Raw genomic sequence first — 23,952 nt, forward strand, 5'->3', positions numbered from 1 at the left:
CTTTTCCAAATCGGACACCATTCAGATAATAATCTGCCTTCCTGTTTTTGCCAGTAAAGTGGATAACCTCACATTATACTGCATCTGCCATGCATCTGCCCATTGACCCATCCTATCCAAGTCACCCTGCAGCCTCATAGCATCCCCCTCGCAGCTCACACTGCCACCCAGCTTTGTGTCATCCGCAAACTTGGAGATGTCACCTTTAATTCCCTTGTCTAAATCGTTAATATATATTGTAACTAACTGGGGTCCCAGCGCCGAGTCGTGCGGCACCCCAGCCGCTAAGTATAAGTGACGACAAAGTCATGATTTTAAAATGATCTTGTCTCTTTTCACCAGGAGAATGATGGTGAACACCAGCACCGTGGTCCATGTCCTGCAGAAAGTCACCATGTCTCCATTGCATAAGCAAGAAATGATTAAGGTGAATAAACATTTTGGTGTGGAACTGAATATCCTTCTGCAATGTGGGGAGCTAGGTGGCACGGTGGCGCAGCGGTAGAGTTGCTGCCTCACAGAGCCAGGTACCCGGGATCGACCCTGATTACAGATGCTGTCTTCACGGAGTTCGCCCGTTCCCCTTGCGACCGCCGAGTGTTTTCTCCAGGTTCTCCGTTTTTTTCCCACGCTCCAAAGACGTACGGGTTTGTGTAGGTTAATAGGCTTGGTATAATTGCAAATTGTCCCTGATAATAGACAATAGACAAGAGGTGCAGGAGTAGGCCCTTCGAGCCAGCACCGTCATTCAATACGATCATGGCTGATCATCCCCAATCAGTACCCCATTCCTGTCTTCTCCGCATATCCCCTGACTCCGCTACCTTTAAGAGTCCTATCTAGCTCTCGCTTGAAAGTATCTAGAGAACCGGCCTCCACCGCCCTCTGTTTTGTCATCCAAGTTGTGGTGGTGTTGCGGCGCCTATCGGCAACGGCTCGACTGCAGTCCGTCTGTCCTTTTTATTTTTGTCTCGTTAAATGTATGTTCTGATTCTAGTGTTATTTTTTTATTTTTTAACTGTGTATATGTGTGTTTGGGGGGGGGGGGGGGGGGGGGGGAACTGTTTAATCTCATCCCTGTTCGAGGACCCGACTTTTTCCCTGTCGGCTCTCCGGTGTCGTTCCACAGATTCACCACCCTCTGACTGAAGAAGTTTCTCCTCGGTCAGGAATGTCCTTTAATTCTGAGGCTATGACCTCTGGCCCTGGACTCTCCCACTAGGGGAAACTTATACTTGGACAAAAGTGTCTATTGAATAGCAGTTCTGCTTTGAAACATTGCTTACGCAATAACACAATGCCTATCGTTTCTAAGTATAGGTTATTTGTTTTAATTAGTGCAATCATTTCTACTTTTCTAGCAAGCCAAGGCATTCACACATGACTGTGTAACAGCTGAACAGTTTCGAATCCTCTTTGATGAATTACAGAAGGAAACCATGAGAGAGGTTTGTGATTGAACAGTATTAATTCTGTGCCTGTTTAAATTTGGGATTGGCCCGGGTATTAGCGTTGACATTTGATGATCATTCCACTGAAGATAGATACAAGAAGCTGGAGTTGCTCAGCGGGTCAGGCAGCATCTCTGGAGAAAAGGATTACGTGACGTTTTGATTCGAGACCCTTCTCCTGACTGAGAGTCAGGGGAAATGGAAACAAAAGATTAAGATGGTGATTAGAGAGATATGCAAAAAAAGTAACTCTGATAAAGGAAACGGGGCCATTGTTAGCTTTGTGCTAGGTGAAAATGAGTTAGACAACGAAACTCAACACGATGAGCATTACACCTATTGCTGATTTTTTACTTCAGAGATACAGAGTGGAAACAGGCCCTTCGGCCCACCGAGTCCGTGCTGACCAGCGATCACTGGATGTGCTGGATTGTAGGTTATTTGGCTTTGGTAAAATTGTAAATTGTCCCTAGTGTACGGGGTGACCGCTGGTCGGCGCGGACTCGGTGGGCTGAAGGGCCCGTTTCTGCACTGCATCTCTTAGGGGTATTTTTTTTTAAAAACAGCACAGGAACTGGTCTTTTTGTCCACAGTGTCCAAGGCAAACATGATGCCGAGATAAAGTTACCTCATCTGCCTGCTCGTGGTCCCTCGTATCCATATGCTCGTCTAAAAGCCTTTTATCTACAATAAGGGGCTTGCAGGTGATGTGATCGCTTGCAAAGGGTTTATAGTGGCAAGTCATTCATATAGGAAAGATGTTGTCAAACTGGGAAGGATACAAAGATTTATGAGGATGTCGCCAGGGCTAGAGGGTCTGAGCTATAGGGAAAGGTTGAGTAGGCTGGGACTCTATTCCTTGGAGCGCCAGAGGATGAGGGATGATCTTATAGAGGTGTATAAAATCATGAGAGGACTAGATCGGGTAGATGCACAGAGCAGGTGAATTGAAGACCAGAGGACATAGGTTTAAGGCGATGGGGAAAAGATTTAATAGGAATCTTAGGGGTAACTTTTTGCACACAAAGGGCGGTGGGTGTATGGAACAAGCTGCCAGAGGAGGTAGTTGAGGCTGGGACTATCCCAAAATTTAAGAAACAGTTAGACAGGTACATGGATAGTGTTTAAGAAGGAACTGCAGATGCTGGAAAATCGAAGGTACACAAAAATGCTGGAGAAACTCAGCGGGTGCAGCAGCATCTATGGGGCGAAGGAAATAGGCAACGTTTCGGGCCGAAACCCTTCTTCAGACATGGATAGGACAGGTTTGGAGGGAAATGGACCAAATGTGGGCAGGTGGAACTAGTGTACACTAGCTAGTAAATGTTGGCCGGTGTGGGCAAGTTTATCACTATACGACTGTTGTTTATTGTTTAGTCCACTAAGTGAGGGAAATACTCTTGTCCATTGTGCTTTTAGTCCAATCGCTATTTTTGACCGTAACTGAAGGATCCCAAGCTCAAGATTTAATGGGGGTGGTTCAACTCTCTCCAGGACAACTTTTGTGTTTTGAATTTTGTTGATGAAAGATTTGATTGTAGACAATAGGTGCAGGAGTGGGCCATTCGGCCCCTCAAGCCAGCACCGCCATTCAATGTGATCATGGCTGATGTGTCAATTGTATAATACATTATTCTCTTTCAGCACCCGCACAAGCCGGTATATCGATCATCCTTCTTGCAAAAAGTCCAGACGCTGCTGTGCCACCGCAACGCTGATTATGTGGGGAACCTGATGGTGACGGTGCATCTGATTTGTATTTTTGTAAGTCGTGACTTTTTTAAAGATTTCTTTTTAATTTCCACGTATTTCTGGGAGAAGGTGGTGAACATTTGGACGGATGTTGTTGATCAAAATTATCTCAACATTCATCAGGCACATCTTAAGTGTTTGGAGCAGAATTAGGCCATTTGGCCCATCGTCTACTCAGCCATTCAATCATGGCTGATCCATCTCTCCCTCCCAACCCCATTTTCCTGCCTTCTCCCCATAACCTCTGACACTCGTGCTAATCAGAAATCTATCTATCTTGGCCATAAAAATGTCCATTGACTTGGCCTCCACAGCCTCCTGTGGCAATGAAACAGTGAACACAAACAGTGAAACTAGCAGGATGACTAGTGTGGGTGAGGGACAGATAGAGGAAGGAAATTGATCCCTGGGATGGCGGGACTGTCATATGAGGAAAGATTGAAAAGACTAGGCTTGTATTCACTGGAGTTTAGAAGCATGAGGGGGGATCTTATAGAAACATATAAAAGGACTTGACAAGCTTGATGCAGGAACAATGTTCCCAATGTTGGGCGAGTCCAGAACCACGGGCCACAGTCTTAGAATAAAGGGGAGGTCATTTAAGACTGAGGTGAGAAAAAACTTTTTCACCCAGAGAGTTGTGAATTTATGGAATTCCCTGCCACAGAGGGCAGTGGAGGCCAAATTACTGGATGGATTTAAGAGAGAGTTAGATAGAGCTCTAGGGGCTAGTGGAGTCAAGGGATATGGGGAGAAGGCAGGCACGGGTTATTGATTGGGGACGATCAGCCATGATCACAATGAATGGCGGTGTTGGCTCGAAGGGCTAAATGGACTCCTCCTGCACCTATTTTCTATGTTTTCTATGTTTCTATGAAATGAAAGGTCTACTTGAAATTAGAGAAATCGTTTATTATTACAGGCTTGAAAGCTGCCCAAGAAAGATGTAGCACAAGTGATGACAATTCTGGTGACTGCATTGTCTTTTTTTAATAGGCTGCACTGGTCCTTGACGCAGACAAGCCCATGTCTGAGCGTGATGGCTTCTTTTCTGGAGTAAGTTTTTTTTGTTTTTTTTTTTAAACGCTTGCTTTGTAAACTTAGAGGAGTTTTAATACTTTTCAAAATTTTTTTTTTTTTTAATGACTGCAGGGAAATCAAGCCAATGCTATTGTTTTTGTTTCCCAGGTTGTGAACGGTTCCTTTGTCCTGTACTATCTTTTGGAAATGGCACTGAAATTCTTTGCTCTCGGCATTAAGGGTTATTGTTCTTACAAAAGCAATCTATTCGATGGGTTGTTAACTCTCATTTTACTGGTAAGTGTCGTCTTTTAAGATCTCAATGGCTAAAATATACGTCCTTTTGGCAGTTCGTGGGTTTAAATCTGCGACCTTGTCTCTGTAGTTCAAAGATGTGGTGAGATCAATTCTGGAGTATCGTGTGCAGTTTTTGGTCTCCTAATTTGAGGAAGGACACCCTTGCTATTGAGGCAGTGCAGCGTAGGTTCACAAGGTTAATCCCCGGGATGGCGGGATTGTCGTATGAGGAAAGATTGGAAAGACTAGGCTTGTATTCACTGGAATTTAGAAGGATGAGAGGCAATCTTATAGAAACGTATAAAATTATAAAAGGACTGGAGAAGCTAGATGCAGGAAAAATGTTCCCAATGATGGGCGAGTCCAGAACCAGGGTCCGCAGTCTAAGAATATAGAGGAGGCCATTTAAAACTGAGATGAGAAAAAAAAAATCACCCAGAGAGTTGTGAGTTTGTGGAATTCTCTTCCACAGAAGGCTGTAGAGGCCAATTCTCTGGATGCATTTAAAAGAAAGTTAGATAGAGCTCAAGGAGCTAGCAGAATCAAGGGATATGGGGAGAAGGCAGGCACGGGTTACTGATTGTGGATGATCAGCCATGGTCACAAAGAATGGGTTCGAAGGACCAAATGGCCTCCTCCACCACCTATTTTCTGTTTCTATAAAAATGTCAGACAAATTAAGACCGAGTCTGTATTGTTATAATTCTGAAAGAGGAGTGTTCAGTTTAGAGATGCCGTGTGGAAACAGGCCCTTCTGCCCACCAAGTCCATGCCAACCAATCATCACCCATACACTAGATGCATGTTATCCCAGTTTTCGCATCCTACACAATGGCTCCGACATTATGAGCCGAAAGACCCATTCTTGTGGCGTTTTTATGCAAGTCCCTTAGAGATAAAGTGTGGGAACAGGCCCTTCAGCCCACCGAGTCCACACCGACCAGCGAATACCCCATATACTAGCACTATCTTACGCACGAGGGACTATTTACAATTTACCAAAGTTGATTGACCTTCAGACCTACACTTCCTTGGATCTTGTGAGGAAGTAGGAGGCCCTGGAGAAAACCCACGAGGTCACAGGGGGATCGTGCAAACAGACTCGATTTGAGTGTTTAGTTTGTGGTGCTGATTAGTTTGGATGTCGGGGTTATGGGGAGAAAGCAGGAGGATGGGTTTGAGAGGAGAAAAATAGATCGGCCATGGCTAAGATGGTGCCCAACCCATGCGAATATCTGCGCGCTGGCCACTGAAGCAGATCTACAATCGCTCCACACTCTTGAATATCTACTCCGACAGCAACATTTGTTACTTTAACTATGATCCCTTATCCTGTATCTGTACACTGTAAACGGCTCGAGTGTAATCGTGTATTGTCTTTCTGCTGACGGGACAGCACGCAACAAAAGCTTTTCGCTGTACCTGTGACCATGTGACGGTAATCGAAACTGAACTGAGTTAGACTTGATGGGCCGACTGGCTTAATTCTGATCAATTTATTATTCTTGATTCTGGAATAATCTTGAGATTTGGGTGCTGTTCCTTGAACTTTTTGTTTTGAGCCTTGCTCCTTGTGTATTATTTGGCAGAATGTGTACTGAAGGTCTTGTCCCACTTGGCAATTTTTTTCGGCGACTGCCGGCGTCATTGACTGATATATCACGGTTGCCGAAAGATTTTGAGCATTTCAAATTCCAGCAGCGACTTGAGGAGACACCGCTCGCCAATGCGTGGTCACGCCACGACTTTTTCGGTGACCTGATACGCCCGTCAATGATGCCGACAGTCGCCGAAAAAAATCGCCAAGTGGGACAGGCCCTTAACACTTTAATTTGCCTGTGGGTGAAGCACTGCTCACTTGGTGACTGGGCAAATGGGAGGTTGGTGCTTGCAAGCCAGTTGGAAGCACAACTGCTAAAGTTCTGAGCAAGGTGATGATGTGTAATCCTTGAACTTGTGTTTAGATTCTACAGCTGTCGTCTCTTGTAGCATACGGCTTCCCTCATCCAGGATGGTATGTGTTAACTTTCACATTGAGTTTATTGTAAATTGGTAATATTTTTTCAACAGGTGATGTTTCTGAAAATGTACTCAATTTGCCACATTTTATTCCCCCCCCCCCCCCCCACATCTTTTCCTGGCCACTTGAGTATTACTTTTTGTTAATTTTAAATCTTTACACTGCATGTAAGATCGCTCACTTGAGAATGGGCGGCTGCACTAGTCTCTATACTAACATTAATTTTAAGACCATATAAAACGTTATATAAAAATTATCGCTGTATGACATGGTGTTCCAGAAGAAGCTTCCAGGTTTAGTTTAGATACAGCATGGAAACAGGCCCTTCGGCCCACCAAGCCCACACTGACCATCAATCACCCATTCACACTAGTTGAATAAATGAATACCTTTATTGGCCAAGTATGTACACATACAAGGAATGTGCCTTGGTGCTCCGCCTGCAGGTAACACCACCACATTCAGTAACAATTAAGAATGATACATGAAACATTAATAATAAAACATTATAGATTAAACATGTGAATGAAATGAAATACCAGAGCAAAAGGAGGCTACAGATTTTTGGTTAGATTGAGTAGAGCTACTACTTGTGGGAAAAAAAGCTGTTTTTATGTCAGGCTGTGGCAGCTTTGACAGTCCGGAGTCGCCTTCCAGAGGGAAGTGATTCAAAGAGTTTGTGGCCAGGGTGTGAGGGGTCAGAGATGATCTTGCCCGCTCGCTTCCTGGCCCTTGCAGTGTACAGTTTGTCAATAGGGGGGATGGTTGCAGCCAATAACCTTCTCAGCTGATCGGACGATTCGCTGCAGCCTCCAGGTGTCGTGCTTGGTGGCTGAGCCAAACCAGATCACGATGGAGAAGGTGAGGACAGACTCTATGATGGCCGTGTAGAATTGGACCATCATTGCCTGTGGCAGATTGTGCTTCCTCAGCTGCTGCAGGAAGTACATCCTCTGTTGGGGCTTTTTGAGTTCTATGTTATCCCACTTTCTTATCCACTCCCGACACACTGTGGGTGGGGGGGGCGGGGATTTAGAGAGGCCAGTCAACCCACAAACCCACATGTCTTTGGGATGTGGGAGGAAACCGGAGCACTCGGAGGAAACTAGAGTGGTCACAGTTACGGGGAGAACGTGCAAACTCCACACAGAGTGCCAGAGGTCGGGATCAAACCTTAGTCTCTGCCACTGAGACAGCGGCTCGACCCGCTGCACCACCGTGGGCTGGTCATAAAAGTTTATTGGTTATGTGTTCCCAGCATTAGTGTCTTTTTAGACAATAGGTGCAGGGGTAGGCCATTCGGCCCTTCGAGCCAGCACCACCACTGTTTTGCCACTGTTGTCTGCTGTGAATAAGTGATCAAAATTGAAACTTGATCTCTGGTCCCTGCAGGAAACCAGATTTGCACGGATTACTCAGCCTTTGGGAAACGGTTCGACTGGCGAACATGCTCATTGTTTTCCGCTTCCTTCGTATAATCCCCAACATCAAGGTGACTTTTGGGATGAAAATATACCTATTGCATTGTAGCTTTTTAATGGGGAAATTAACATTTGTAAAATGTAATTAATATTTGGACAACAAACCAGTCGAATAATGTCCGTATGTAATCTGTAGTTTACATGTAGCAGGGTTCCCACCTTTTTCGAACCATTTACCCCAGGCAACTTTAATAGCACACGTAACAATGTTATTTCACTTATTTATGAACAACTAACGATGAACAGATACCGGTATACCAGAACCAAACACAGTCAGTCAATGAGAAAAGATATGTACAAATCCAGAATCAACACATTTACCCTCTGGGTAGGTGAAATTTATCCCACGTTGGGAACCCTTGGTTTAGAGCATGTCGTTTAGTTTAGAGATACAGCGTGCAAACCAGCATCTTCGGGCCACCTAGTCCGCGCAGACCAACGATCCCCGTACACTAACACTATCCTACACGCACTAGGGACAATTTTACATTTACACCAAGCCAATTGACCTACAAACCAGCACGTCTTTTGGAATGTGGGAGGGAACAGGAGCACCCGGAGAAAGCCCACGCAGGTCACGGGGAGAACGTACAAACTCCGCACAGACAGCACCCGTAGTCAGGATCGAACCCGGGTCCCTGGCGCTGTGAGGCAGCAACTCTACTGGTGCGCCACCCGTCTGTGGACGTGTGAAGTGTTTTGTGGCGAAATAATAATTAAAGCAGATACAGTGTATTCCTGAATTAAAGTCGTTTGGTCTTTGGTGATGCTGGTCTTCCGAGTCCGATTCCAATTTGATCAGCTGTGCAAATTAATAAAATCACTTTTACTGATTGGATTTATTGGGGAAGTGCCCGGTAATGTAATGGAAGTTTAGTTTAGAGATACAGTGTGGAAACGGGCCCTTCAGCCCACTGAGTCCACGTCGAGCAATGATCACACTAGTTCACACTAGTTCTAACCTACATAAAATTCTGCAGAAGCCAATTAGCCTACAAACCTGTGCATCTTTGGAGTGTGGGAGGGAACTGGAGCACCCGGAGAAAACCCACACAGGTCACAGGGAGAAAGTGTGAACTCCGCACAGGCAGAAGCTGCAGTCAGGATCGAACCTGGGTCCCTGGCGCTGTGGGGCGGCAACTCTACCTCTGCACCAACCCCAGGTGGGAGTGTTTGTGGCAAGAAAATAATTAAACCAGATATGTTCCAAAAGTAATGGAGATGTGAGGTTCCCACTGCGCTGCCCATTCCGTATACATTTTTGCGCGCTGTAATGACTTCCCCTATCTGAACTTTTTTTTTTTCAGTTGATGGCGTTAGTTGCTGGCAGCCTTCTCGATCTGATTAAGAATTTGCGAGCTTTTGCTGGAATTCTTGTGGTAAGTGGTGGAGCTTTAGTTCAACGTCATCCATTATGAAAATAATGCACTTTTCAGCCTTCAATAAATGGGGCATTTAAAAAAAATAAAATCCTCATTGAGTTTGAGTGCATGCTTGTGGGACATATAGTTTTTAATAGTGATGTTGGATGGCGGATATCGTGTCACTTGGTAGGCTTGTGCGAATACTTTATCGGCACATATACTTGGTACGGTGAGATACAGTACACAAGTATGCAAAGAGTCACAACCTAAAGGGCGTCGACAAGGTTATAAAACTATTCAATATAGACCTGACGATCGACTTCCTTTTTATTTTAACCTGTGTCCCTCTCTGTCTGTCGCAGGTCGCCTATTACGTCTTTGCAATTGTTGGTGTCGTGCTTTTCAAAGATAAAATACCAGCTCCCAATAACTCTACGAATTCAAGGCAAGTTTGAATCTGAGTGCAAATCTTATTTTCTCCTAAAGGGCTTGTCCAACTTAGGCGATTTCTTTTTTTTTCGGCGACTTGCCGGCACCCGTCATAGTCGCAGCAGGTCGCCGAAAATTCTCAAAATGTTGAGAATCCAGCGGCGACCAGAACAAGGTACGACTCTTTGGGCGACTACTCACGGCCATACAGGCGTCACCCCGCCACAAGGAAGCAGTCATTTAAAACTATGGTGTGTAGAAGTTTCTCATCGGAGCGCGCTGAGAAAAACGTTTTCACCCAGAGAGTTGTGAATTTGTGGAATTCCCTGCCACAGAGGGCAATGGAGGCCAAATCACTGGATGGATTTAAGAGAGAGTTAGATAGAGCTCTAGGGGGCTGGTGAAATCGAGGGATATGGGGAGAAGGCAGGCAGGGGTTATTGATTGGGGACGATCAGCTAAGATCACAATGAATCGCGGTGCTGGCACGTAGGGCCGAACGGCCTCCTCCTGCACCTATTTTCTATGAATCCCTGGAATTCTTCATCCCCAAGATTATTAGGTATATTTACAGTGGAGGTAAATGTTTGAAGTTGATGGTTATGGGAAAATTGGCCCAGCGGGAGAATTGCGGCCATTGTAGAACATTGTAGAACATGTTGGATGGTGGGGGCAGGATTGAGGGCTGTTTTGGCCATCTCTTGTGGTGATTTCATCCCATAACCGAGCACAGGGTTGTCAAGCTGGAAAGGGTACTGAGAAGATTTACGAGGATGTTGCCAGGACTCCATGGTCAGAGGTAGAGGTTGAGTAGGTTGGGACTCTATTCCTTAGAGCGCAGGTGGATGAGGGGTTATCTTATAGAGGTGGACAAATTCATGAAAGGAATAGATCGGGTAGATGCACAGTCTCTTGCCCAGAGTTGGGGAATCAAGGACCAAAGGGCCAAGGTTTGAGGTGAAGGGGAACAAATGTAATAGGAATCTGAGGGGTAACTTTCTATGTCTCTATGTTTTCTTCTTTTCATTGTGGGGGTAAAGAGGATTTGATTGTAAACATCTTCACCCCCGGCTAGTGGCGAGCCGCTGAACACAATAAACATATCCAATCCAATCCAACTTCATTTGTTAAGCACTTTAAAACAACCAATGTTGACCAAAGTGCTGTACAGAAGAATAAACAAGACATCATAAACAGACAACATAACAGAACATAACATAACAGCTCACATAAGGCGCAAAAATTACATATGAAATACAACAATAAATTAAAAGACATAAAACATGAGTAAAAATAATAACCACACAATAAAAGCAATCAAAATAAGAAATTAAATCAAGTAAATAAATAAAGTCGACATCTTACTGGGTATCAAAGGCCACGGAGAAGAGATGGGTTTTAAGAAGTGATTTAAAAACAGACAGAGAAGAGGCCTGTTTAATGTGGAGAGGCAGATCGTTCCATAATTCCATATAACAGAGGACATAGGTTTAAGGTGAAGGGGAAAATATTTAACAGGAACCTGAGGGGCAACTTTTTCACACAGAGGGTAGTGGGTGTATTGAACGAGCTGCCAGAGGAGGTAGTTAGGCAGGGACTATTGCAAAAGTAAGAAACAGTTAGACAGGCATATGGATAGGACAGGTTTGGAGGGACATGGGCCAAACATGAGCAGTTGGGACTAGGGTAGATGGGACGTTGGGTCGAAGGGCCTGTTTCCACCCTGTATCACACTATGACAAGGGCTTCCAGTTGATCAGGATGGGAACACACAGCTCCGGATCTCAATGCTGATACCAGTAAAGATAACCTTGCTATCACCTCCGCCTCATCTTCCCAATTTGTTTAGCTTGACTATCTTTGGCTATTTATGGGAAGGCAAATTCAAAGCTTGCAGCCAAGGTTCATGGGATATGCGGAGCTTATAGGGCCTCCAAAAATACACTATAGAAAACCGACACTTTAGTTTTACTTTGTAATGGCACAACGGTGCAGCGGTAGAGTTGTTGCCTCACAGCGCCAGAGACCCGGACTACGGGTGCTCTCTGTACAGAGTTTGCACGTTCTCCCCGTGACCTGCGTGGGTTTTCTCCAGGTGCTTCGGTTCCCTCCCAGACCCCGAAGACGTGCAGGTTTTTTAGCTTAATTGGTTTGGTATCATTGTAAAGATTGTCCCTTGTGTATAGGTTGGTGTTATGCGCAAGGGTAGCTGGTTGGCATGGACTCGGTGGGTCGAAGTGCCTGTTTGTGCATTCTATCTCTAAACCACAGCTGATCTTCTAGATGGGTATCCGTTGATTGTGACCTTTAGGGCGTCTTGATAGGGTTAGGTAGGAGAATGTAGATTCGCAGCAATAAGTGGATGAAAAGCAAGGAAGCATTTTTCGTGTGGGGTGGATTATTTCGTTGAATCTTCTATTACTCTTTGGTATTTTAAACGTGTTCATTTTAAGATTAAAATTAAAATAATAAAAGACTAACAACATTAATAAAAATAAAAGGATTTGTTCTACAAAATTTTGATTCATTCAAAAGGCCGCACTTAATGGCCTAGAAGGCTGCATGCGGCCTTAAGGCTGCAGGTTCCCCACCCCTGCTCTAAACTGAACTAAATCCCCAGTGGGTACATGCTCCATTGTGGCTGCCTCGCTAAGGCTTGTTTAAATCTGATGTAGAAATGATGCGTTTTATTGTGTTCAGATATTGATGTTGGTGCTGTTTGTGATCTTTTTGCCCTTAGTCTGAATACAGATGTTGCTTCACCAGAGAACGCAACACTCAGGTGCGGTACTTATGAACAGCTGGAATATTGGCCCAACAATTTCAATGACTTTGCTGTAAGTTGCCGAAATCCGCGCCAGTCATTCCTGCATCTGCTTCTCCAATGAAACTTGACTCGTGATATAATTGTGCCCTGGATAATTTAAGCGATGGCTGTAATTGGTTTTTCATCATTATAGGCTGCTTTGGTTACCTTGTGGGACCTAATGGTGGTGAACAATTGGCAGGTTTTCATGGATGTGTTTTCAAGATATGCAAGCCCGTGAGTACATTTATTATTATTTATTTTTTAAATTGCTAATCTTCTGAGATACTGTTGATAGGGGCACAGTGGTAGAGTTGCTGCCTCACAGTGCCAGAGATCCAGGTTCGATCCTGACCACGGGTGCTGTCCGTATGGAGTTTGTATGTTCTCCCCATGACCTGCGTGGGTTTTCTCCGGGTGCTCCGGTTTCCTCCCACACTCCAAAGACATACAGGTTTGTAGGTTAATTGGACTGGTATAAATGTAAATTGTCCTTGGTGTGTGTGTGTGTATGGGATAGTGTTAATGTGCGGGGATCGCTGGTCGGTGGGTTGACGGGCATGTTTCCATGCTGTATCTCTATACTAAGTCAAACCTGGGGTGCAGGTGGAGAGGTGAAGGTTGTCTAACTCGTCTTGTAAATGGAACAAGTGCCGATAGACAATAGGTGCAGGAGTAGGCCATTCGGCCCTTCGAGCCAGCACCGCCATTCAATGTGATCATGGCTGATCATCCCCAATCAGTACCCCGTTCCTGCCTTTGAAAACTTTTCATAGTTGATGTTCAGTACCCTGGTGGAAAAGCTCCGGTGATGGTTTAGCGTGGAGATATAGCATGGAAACAGGCCCTTCGGCCCACTGAGGCCATGCTGACCAACGATCACCCATTCACTCCGGTTCTACGGACAACTTGCAGACGCGAATTAGCCTGCAAACCTGTACATCTTTGGAATGTGGGAGGAAACCTGAGCAAGCCCACGGGGAGAACGTACAAACTCCACACAGACAGCACCTGTAGTCTGGATCGAACTGGTGCTGTAAGGCTGCAACTCTACTGCTGCACCGCCAAGCAGGTTGAGGCCACCTTCCATGAAGTGTAAGAGGCTTAGGGTTGACCTTAGACGTACATGAGACCATGGGTGGCATAGACACAGTGGATGGGCACAGTCTATTTCCCAGGGCAGAGTCGTCTTAAACTAGACGACAGATTTTAGGTGAGAGGGGAAAGATTCAAAAGGGACCTGAGGGATGATTTTCTAAACAGGGTGCTAGGGCTATGAAACGTGCTGCCAGAGGATGCTGTCGAGGCATGTATGATTACAATGTTTGAAAGACGCTTGGGCAGGTAGTATAAAACGCTAAAGAACGTTACGAGAAACAAATGCTGGAAAATGGGATTCAATGGATGGACATCTTGTTAGCATGGACAACTTGAGCTGAAGGTGGGGTTGCCAACTTTCTCACTCCCAAATAAGGGATAAAAGGTCAAAATAAGGGACAAATTCCTGACGGCAATTCGTTGACCGACTCAGCCGTGGCTGGGTGAATGGCGAGTTGGCCCGGGTGCTGGACTGCACACAAAGCCCAGCCGGCGGGCCAGCTGAGGAGTTTTGGCCCACGCGCCTTCACGCGCAGAGTCCAACTCATGAACCGATGATCGACCATGAGAAGGAGGGGTGGTGGTGGTGGTGTCGGCGGTAAGCGAAGGTCTAAATATCGGACAGCTGCCCGGGCTGCTGACCGACTGGGCTGCTGGCAAGGTGCTGCTGCTGCACTCCATGGGCTGCACTACATCGGGACGGGTGAGGCGGGGCTGGACGCGACAGTCCCCTCGACCCGAGTAGTAGCGGTCAAATATGGGACAAGGGCAGTCCTGTACGGGACAAACCAATTTAGCCCAATATACGGGATGTCCCGGCTAATACGGGACAGTTGGCAACCCTAGCTGACAACTGGTTTCCAAAGACAGACACACCAAGTTGGAGCAACTCAGCGGGTCAGGCAGCATCTCTGGAGAAAAGGAATAGGCGACGTCTTGGATCGAGACTCTTCAAGCTATATGGTTTGGGACAAAATATGACTGACTGAGATTTGTGTTCATTCAATGTCTTCCCAATGGGCCCTTTTACCCAAAGATCCTATATATAAGATCTTTGCTTTTACCTGCTGTTTTGATGGATTGGCCCACTGTTGGTGTTTCTGAAGCTAATTGCAACTCTTGCTGTAGTTGATGGCGTGTGGTGCTGACCTGAAGCACCACCAAGTGGCTAAATTAAGTAATAGCAGGAGATGGGCAGAAATAGCTGGAGAAACTCAGCGGGTCAGGCAACATCTCTGGAGACAATAGATAATAGGTGCAGGAGTAGGCCATTCGGCCCTTCGAGCCTGCACCGCCATTCAATATGATCATGGCTGATCATCCAACTCAGTATCCTGTACCTGCCTTCTCTCCATATCCCCTGATCTCTTTAGCCACAAGAGCCACATCTAACTCCCTCTTAAATATAGCCAATGAACTGGCCTCAACTACCTTCTGTGGCAGAGAATTCCAGAGATTCACCACTCTCTGTGTGAAAAATGTTTTTCACATCTCGCTTAAAGGATTTACCCTCTATCCTTAGGCTGTGACCCCTTGTCCTGGACTTCCCCAACATCGGGAACAATCTTCCTGCATCTAGCCTGTCAAACCCCTTAAGAATTTTGTAAGTTTCTATAAGATCCCCCCCCCTCAATCTCCTAAATTCTAGTGAGTACAAGCCGAGTCTATCCAGTCTTTCTTCATATGAAAGTCCTAACATCCCAGGAATCAGTCTGGTGAACCTTCTCTGCACTCCCTCTATGGCAATGATGTCCTTCCTCAGATTTGGAGACCAAAACTGTACGCAATACTCCAGGTGTGGTCTCACCAAGACCCTGTACAACTGCAGTGGAACCTCCCTGCTCCTATACTCAAATCCTTTTGCTATGAATGCTAACATACCATTCGCTTTCTTCACTGCCTGCTGCACCTGCATGCCTACTTTCAATGACTGGTGTACCATGACACCCAGGTCTCGTTGCATCTCCCCTTTTCCTAATCGGCCACCATTCAGATAATAGTCTGCTTTCCTGCATCTCTGGAGACAATCGATAATAGGTACAGGAGTAGGCCATTCGGCCCTTCCAGCCAACACCGCCATTCAATGTGATCATGGCTGATCATCCCCAATCAGTACCCCGTTCCTGCCTTCTCCCCATATCCCCTGACTCCGCTATCTTTAAGTGCCCTATCTAGCTTTCTCTTGAAAGTATCCAGAGAACTGGCCCCCACTGCCCTCTGAAGCAGAGAATTCCACAGACTCACAACTCTGTGAGAAAAAGTGTTTTCTCGTCTCCGTTCTAAATGGCTTTCCCATTATTCTTAAACTGTGGCCCCTGTTTCTGGACTCCCCCCAACATCGGGAACATGTTTCCTGCCTCTAGCGTGTCCAAACCCTTAATCTTGTATGTTTCAATATGATACCCTCTCATCCTTCTAAACTCCAGAGTGTACAAGCCCAGCTGCTCCATTATCTCAGCATATGACAGTCCCGCCATCCCGGGAATTAACCTTGTAAACCTACGCTGCACTCCCTCAATAGCAAGAATGTCCTTCCTCAAATTAGGGGACCAAAACTGCACACAATACTCCAGGTGTGTTCTCACTAGGACCAGAAGGAACAGGTGACATTACGGGTCAAGACCCTATTTTATATAGAATCAAATACACAGGACAAGATGTTAAGAAGTCCCTTGTGCCAATAGGTGGGGAGCATTTCACGACATTCGTTGATTGTTGAGAGTGGTAGACGCTCAACATCGGTGGGGGGGCGGGGAGGGTGGGGGAGGGGATACGTATATCTTGGCCTGGGTAACCTTCAGGACAGTTGGGCACAGGACACATCATCAGTAAAGAGCCCAAACTCACGCGGGTTGAAACACAAGCATCTTTATTGTTCAGGTCATTAACTACACAGCAGGCCATCACTGACACCAGTACAAAAGAATGTACCCTCTGGACCTAGACTCTCCCACAAGTAGAAATATCCTCTCCACATCCACTGGGCCTTTCACTATTCAGTAAAGCTCCTGTCCCACTTACGCGACCTCGTGGTCGCGTTGAGGCGCGAAGGTCCCGCGAAGGTCGCGCCCGACTGGATTTGACCGCACATCCGTCAGGAGCGTGTGACGTCATTTGCAGATGGACGCAAAATGCTGGAGTAACTCAGTGGGACCGGCAGCATCTCTGGAGAGAAGCAATGGGTGAAACTTCGAGACCCTTCTTCAGTCTGAAAGAAGGGTCTTGACCCGAAACGTCACCCATTACTTCTCTCCAGAGATGCTGCCGGTCCCACTGAGTTACTCCTGCATTTTGTGTCTATCTTCAATTTTCTTGGCCCCGCTCTGAGAGTAGGTGGGGGTGGATCCGGACCGCAATGGCCGTGAGCCCCAGGCCGAGCTCGGCAATCGTTTGCCTGCTTCTGCTGCTGTTGCAGGTGAGACGTTGCGTTGCGCCAGGGTCTTGTGCCTGTCCCACTTTGGCCGTCAGTACCGCGACAGGCCGTTGGCGTGCGGAGATTGCGTTCGTTACAAAAGTTTCGGAGCCCCGCGCGATGTCGCGCACAACTACATGCCCCTCCGCACTTCTCAGTGGGACCGGCCCCGCGCGGCCATACGATGCCCGTGCGCCTAAACGCGACCACGAGATCGCGTAATTTGCGTGCCAAGGACACGCAAGTGGGACAGGCCCTTAAGTTTCAATGAAGTCCCACCTCGTCCTTCTAAATCAGTGAATACAGGCTCAACTCAGTCTTATGAAGACTCTGTGTTGTCAGAGTTCAATTTTGTGGCTTTACCACGTGGTCAAGAAGCAACTGGTGTAATCTGTTTCCATTTGTGTAGATTTGTCTTTCCTTTTTTGTCTTTTTATGTTAATTTATAATTTATTTCATACGTTCATAAGTAATAGGAGCAGAAGTAGGCCATTCAGTCCGTGAAGTCTACATGGCTGATCTATCTCTCCCTCTTAAGCCCATTCTCCTGCCTTCTCCCCATAACCCCCAACACCCGTACTAATCAAGAATCGATCTATCTCTGCTTCTTCATTCTGCGAGACCACTTACAATAATGGATGGCTTGTCTAATTTCTAAAGTGAATCTTTTTCATCCCACAGGTGGTCCAAGCTTTATTTTGTTGCTTGGTGGCTGGTCTCGGCTGTAATCTGGGTTAACCTCTTTATGGCTTTAATTCTTGAGGTAAGTATGAAGTTGTAGTAATTCTAAGATAAAACTGCTTACTGCAGTAACTTAGTTTAGTGATACAACATATTTACAACAATGCTATATTTAAGAGGGAGTTAGATGTGGCCCTTGTGGCTAAGGGGATCAGGGGTATGGAGAGAAGGCAGGTACGGGATACTGAGTTGGATGATCAGCCATGATCATATTGAATGGCTGTGCAGACTCGAAAGGCCGAATGGCCTACTCCTGCACCTATTTTTCTATATTTCCTATGTTTTCTAACATGGAAACGGGCCCTTCGGCCTGCCGAGTCCACGCCGACCAGCGATCCCCGCACACTGACACTATCCCACACACACACACACACACACACACACACACACACACACACACACACACACACACACACACACACACACACACACACACACACACACACACACACGACAATTTTCTTTTTACAATTTTACCAAAGCCAATAGCCTACAGGTCTTTGGAGTGTGGGAGGAAACCGGAGCAGCCGGAGAAAACCCAAGGGGAAAACGTACAAACTCCGAACAGACAGCGCCTGTAGTCAGGATCGAACCCGGGTCTCTGGCTCTATAATGGCAGCAAAGTGACACTTAAAGGGGATGGACACAAAGTGCTGGAGTAACTCAGCGGATCAGGCGGCATTCCATACACTATCCTACACACACTGAGGACATTTTTTTACAATCACCAAGCCAATTTACCTGCGTACCTGTACGTCTTTGGAGTGAGGGAGTAAACTGAAGATCTTGGAGAAAAGCTGTACAGCCAGCACCAGCAGTCGGGATCGAACCTGGGTCTCTGGCGTGCAAGCGCTGTAAGGCTGTAACTCTACCGCTGCGCCACCGTGCCGCTCTTATTTGCTTGGAAGATTTGAGCACAGGTGGTGGTGGTGACTCTGCTTCTGCACAGACAAGGAGGCCTACATTTGATTCAACATGATATTAAACCTACATTAGAATTCCTGGAGATAGACACAAAAAGCTGGAGTAACTCAGCGGGTCGGGCAGCATCTCTGGAGAAAAGGAATTGGTGACGTTTCGGGTCGAGACCCTTCTTCAGACTGGAGAGGCGGGGGCGGGGGGGGGGGGGGGGTGGAGGGAACCGAGTGATATAGACAGTGATATATGGAGAGATGTAGAACAGATAATAATAATGGATGGGATTTATATAGCGCCTTTCTAATACTCAAGGCGCTTTACATCGCATTATTGATTCACTCCTCAGTCACACTCCGTGGTGGTAAGCTACTTCTGTAGCCACAGCTGCCCTGGGGCAGACTGACGGAAGCGTGGCTGCCAATCTGCGCCTACGGCCCCTCCGACCACCACCAATCACTCACACGCATTCACACACATTCACACACAGGCAAAGGTGGGTGAAGTGTCTTGCCCAAGGACACAACGACAGTATGCACTCCAAGCGGGATTCGAACCGGCTACCTTCCGGTTGCCGGCCGAACACTTAGCCCATTGTGCCATCTGTCGTCCCAGATGAAGGAAAGATATGCAAAAAAGTAATGATGATAAATGAAACCGGCCATTGTTGGCTGTGGGCTAGGTGACAACGGGTAACTGACAACGAGACTCAGCAAGACGACTGAAGCTGGCACGACAACTGAGACTCCACTGTATCTCTGCAAATTTTCTTTTCAGTGTGGTATTTTGTATATCAATTACTGTAAAATTCTGTTTAATTCATAACAGAACTTCATTCACAAATGGGATCGGAGCTACCACATGTCTTTCTCTGATCAGGAGTCTGAGTATCAGATGAGTGTGCAGGATATGTTCAGGTTGGTACCTTTCCTCCTTTTGTGGTTGGGCAGGTTTACTCCACCTTGGAGACGCAGCGGGGAAACGGGCCCTTCGGCCCACCGAATCCAGCAACCCCCACGCACTGACACTATCCTACACACGCTGGGGGACAATCTACAATTTTACCGAAGCCAATTCGCCTACGGACCTGCATGGCCTTGGAGTGTGGGAGGAAGCCAAAGATCTCGGAGAAAACCCAAGCGCACAACGCACAAACCCCCTACAGACAGCGCCCGTAGTCTGTGGAACCTGGATCTGTGGCGCTGTAAAGGGCCTGTCCCACTTTTACAACCCAATTCATGACCTATTTCGCTCGTGGCCATTTTTCATCAGGCTAGAAAAACGCCCCGACCTACTTGATGCCACGAGTACCTACGACTAGCATCACGGCCTGCTATGACCTACCTAAGACCACCTACGACCTTGTGACCACCATGCTGCGGGTATGAGTCAAGGGCAAACTCGGCAGAGGTCTTGAATTAGGTCGTGAAAGTGGGACAGGCCCTAACGTCAGCAACTCTACCGCTGCGCCGCCCGTCTCACCAGCGATCTCTTTTCTAATTTCCATTTTGCTCAAATTCTAGGGATGATTTGGAGGAGCCGACTGAGGAAGAATTGCTGGAGAGGCTGAGGCAGCATCCACACCTCCATTTACCCAAGGGGCCCATCTAATCCCCGCTCTGCCGTACAAGAACCCCTCTCTGGTGGAACGCCACTGCCATCTGGGATTGCCACATGGTTCTCACTCAGTGTGGGCATTGTCTTTCATGTACCAGCCACTGACCCCGGCTACTGGACCAATTTAAGCCGTCTCGACTATTAATAACATCCCTAACCTCTCTGCAATGTAGCATCTGGATTGTAAATGCACTCAGTTACCTTTTAACAAATAATTGAGACTTTTAAAAAACACTTCCATTTTTTTTTTTTTTTCCAGTCCATATTTTAATACTGACAATACCTTGTTCTGGGAAATGTATTTTGGGTAATGTCTAATTGGTAAAGGATAGGGTAGGGGGTGGGGAAGAAGGGGGAAGAATGTTTGGGGTGGTCAACTTGAATCTATAGCACAAGGTAGAAACTTCGGAGAATATGTCCACCTGTGACTAATCTATACTTGTCACCAGTTTCGTCACATGCATTAGGGTCTTGGCATGTTCTACTCTTTGACTTATCGTCCAAAGTGAAACACTACAGCGGTGAAATTGTTTACGAAGACTGTTAACAAAAATACTCTGCATCATCCAAGAAGGTTTTTTTGGGGGGGCTAGCAAGCTATGGACAACACTTATGGAAACTGCAATACTCACAAAGTAACTCACGGATAAACTCGGTCAGAAGAGGACTAAACTATTTTGTATTATGTGAATTAAAGACCATTATTTTTTTAAATTAGATCTTGAGTTTGTGAATTGGTGCAAATTGCTGTTTTATGTTGAGTTTAGAGATACAGCGCGGAAACAGGCTCTTTGGTCCACCGAGTCCGCGCCGACCATCGATCCCCGCACACTAATATTATCCTACACACACTAGGAACAGTTTACAATTTTCCCAGTGCCAATTAACCTACAAACCTGCATGTCCTTGGAGGGTAGTGGGAAACCGGAGCACCCGGAGAAAACCCATGTGGTCACAGGGAGAATATCAAACTCTGTTCTGACTACCAGTAGTAATCGGAATCGAACCCGGGTCTCTGGAGCTGCAAGTCAGAAACTCTCCCACCTTGTCACCCACATTCCATTCTTAATGGCTACATGTGTAAGAAGGAACTGCAGATGCTGGTTTACCCTGAAGACAGACACAAAATGCTGGAGTAACTCACCCGGTCAGGCAGCATCTCTGGAGAAAAGGAATAGGTGACGTTTGGGGTTGAGTCGGGGAGGGGGAAAGTAGACACAAAATGCTGGAGTAACTCAGCGGGACAGGCAGCATCGGGTCGAGACCGGAAACGTCACCCATTCCTTCTCTTGAGAGATGCTGCCTGTCCCACTGAGTTACTCCAGCATTTTGTATCTACCCTTGATTTAACCTAGCATCTGCAGTTCTTTCCTACAAGGGGGGGGGGGGGGTGGGGGGGAGTAGAGGTATAGGAAGGTACAGAACAAAGCAGAGCCTGCATCGATGACTCGTGAATGGTGGAGCCCACAATGGTCCATTGTTGGCTGGGGAGGTGGTGATACCAAAAGAATGCTAATGGTAAAATTAGCAATAGGACTTGGGTGGGAGAGAGAGAGAGGGAATACAAGGGTTACTTAAAGTTAGAGAAATCAATATTAATCGGTTTAACAGTTCAAGTGCCATCCTTGTACATATCCTTCACTCTCTGGTACAATTCTATGCCCTTTCGCCCGCGGAAACACCCTGCTAATGCCCTGAAGTGCAATTAATATCAAGAATGTTTTGATTCGTACGTAAATGATAAGAATAAGACAGAACTGCCCAACATCAAATGCAGTGCATTCATTGACCTTGTTATTACCTCATAATTCAATCACATTGGCCACAGACAACCCTCACTAAACAAACCCTTCCTGACTGTCTGATTAATCCGTGCATTTTTTAAGTGAAGGAGAATGCTAATAAACTACCATTATGATTTAGAAACATAGAAAACAGGTGCCGGAGGAGGCCATTCGGCCCTTCGAGCCAGCACCGCCATTCATTGTGATCATGGCTGATCGTCCCCAATCAATAACCCGTGCCTGCCTTCTCCCCATATCCCTTGACTCCACTAGCCCCTAGAGCTCTATCTAACTCTCTCTTAAATCCATCCGTGCCTGCCTTCTCCCCCATATCCCATGACCTCCACTGCCCTCTGTGGCAGGGAATTCCACAAATTCACAACTCTCTGGGTGAAAAAGTTTTTTTTTCTCACCTCAGTCTTAAATGACCTCCCCTTTATTCTAAGACTGTGGCCCCTGCTTCTGGACTCGCCCAACATTGGGAACATTTTTCCTGCATCTAGCTTGTCCAGTCCTTTTATAATTCTATATGTTTCTATAAGATGTTTTCCCTCATCCTTCTAAACTCCAGTGAATACAAGCCTAAAGGTACGTCCTTTTGTTCTGAGGCTGTGCCCTCTGGTCATGGGCTCTCCCATGAGTAGAAACTTCTTCTCCACGTCCACTCTATCCAGGCCAAGCTGCAGTAGGGACAGTGAGGGAGGTGATGGTTGAAGATCAGCCGCGGTCTCGTGGGTTAGCGGTGCAGGAACAAGGGGCTAAATCATTCTGTCTGGTTTGCGTTCTTGAAACCTGTTCCTATGCTCCTGTAACATAGAAACACAGCAGGTCAGGCAGCGTCTATGGAGGGAATGGACAGGCGAGGGGGCGATAAAACAGCACAGTGGGCCCCCCTGGTGGAGCTGCTGCCTCACAGTGCCAGAGATCCGGGTTAGATCCTGACCTCAGTGCTGTCTCTGTGGAGTTTGCAACTTCTCTCTGTCACTATGCTCCTGTTTTCTCCCATGCGCCAAAGACGTACAGATATTTTAAAGGCCAGAGATAGATAGATTCTTGATTAGTATGGGTGTCAGGAGTTACAGGAGCAGGCTGGAGAATGAGTTGAGGGGGAGAGAAAGATCAGTCATGATTGAATGGTGGTAGACGATGGGCCAAATGGCCTAATTCTGCTCCTATCACTTATGATCATATGGGTTTGTAGATGAATTGGCTTCTGTAAATTGCCCTTTGTAGGCAATGTGATAACATAGAACTAGTTCTGTGTTCTCTGGATACTTTCAAGAGAGAGCTAGATAGGGCTCTTAAAGATAGCGGAGTCAGGGGATATGGGAAGGAGGCAGGAACTGATTGAGGATGATCAGCCATGATCACAGTGAATGGCGGTGCTGGCTCGAAGGGCCGAATGGCCTACTCCTGCACCTATTGTCTATTGTTCTAGTGCAAACGGGTGATCGATGGTCAGTTAGGACTTGGTGGGCCGAAGGGCCTGTTTCCTGGCTTTGTCCCTAAACTAAACTAAATGACAGACTCCGATATAGGAGATGAGTGTATGAAGAAGGGGAAAAGTGTAGAAACAAGGAACTGCAGATGCTGGTTAACAAAAGAAAAAGACACAAAGTGCTGGAGTAACTCGGTGAAACTTGACTGGCTTTATGTCGAATCCCCACCTCACCTTTTCCAGATTTCTCCCCCTCCTATAATCAATCTGAAGAAGGGGCCTGACTAGAAACGCCGTCTGTCCATTACACCCACGGACGCTCAGTTA

At 46.5% G+C, this 23,952-nt stretch overlaps 1 protein-coding gene across 1 annotated transcript in view; it reads left to right on the forward strand.

The window, feature by feature from the left end:
- The window catches only part of tpcn2 (two pore segment channel 2), a 51,092-nt gene extending 29,975 nt beyond the window's left edge, over positions 1-21,117 (forward strand). Inside the window, exons 12-25 of the mRNA XM_033038702.1 lie at positions 343-427; positions 1,362-1,448; positions 3,096-3,215; positions 4,200-4,259; positions 4,392-4,520; positions 6,485-6,534; positions 7,933-8,032; positions 9,329-9,400; positions 9,748-9,830; positions 12,555-12,651; positions 12,775-12,857; positions 17,812-17,893; positions 19,615-19,703; positions 20,310-21,117. Coding sequence (XP_032894593.1) covers positions 343-427; positions 1,362-1,448; positions 3,096-3,215; positions 4,200-4,259; positions 4,392-4,520; positions 6,485-6,534; positions 7,933-8,032; positions 9,329-9,400; positions 9,748-9,830; positions 12,555-12,651; positions 12,775-12,857; positions 17,812-17,893; positions 19,615-19,703; positions 20,310-20,397 — 1,225 coding nt within the window. The 3' untranslated portion in view covers positions 20,398-21,117. The remainder of the gene's footprint in view (positions 1-342; positions 428-1,361; positions 1,449-3,095; positions 3,216-4,199; positions 4,260-4,391; positions 4,521-6,484; positions 6,535-7,932; positions 8,033-9,328; positions 9,401-9,747; positions 9,831-12,554; positions 12,652-12,774; positions 12,858-17,811; positions 17,894-19,614; positions 19,704-20,309) is intronic.
- The last annotated feature ends 2,835 nt before the right edge of the window (positions 21,118-23,952 follow it).

This window comes from Amblyraja radiata, chromosome 20 (genome assembly GCF_010909765.2).
Source record: "Amblyraja radiata isolate CabotCenter1 chromosome 20, sAmbRad1.1.pri, whole genome shotgun sequence".
In the NCBI taxonomy this organism is placed as follows: domain Eukaryota; kingdom Metazoa; phylum Chordata; class Chondrichthyes; order Rajiformes; family Rajidae; genus Amblyraja; species Amblyraja radiata.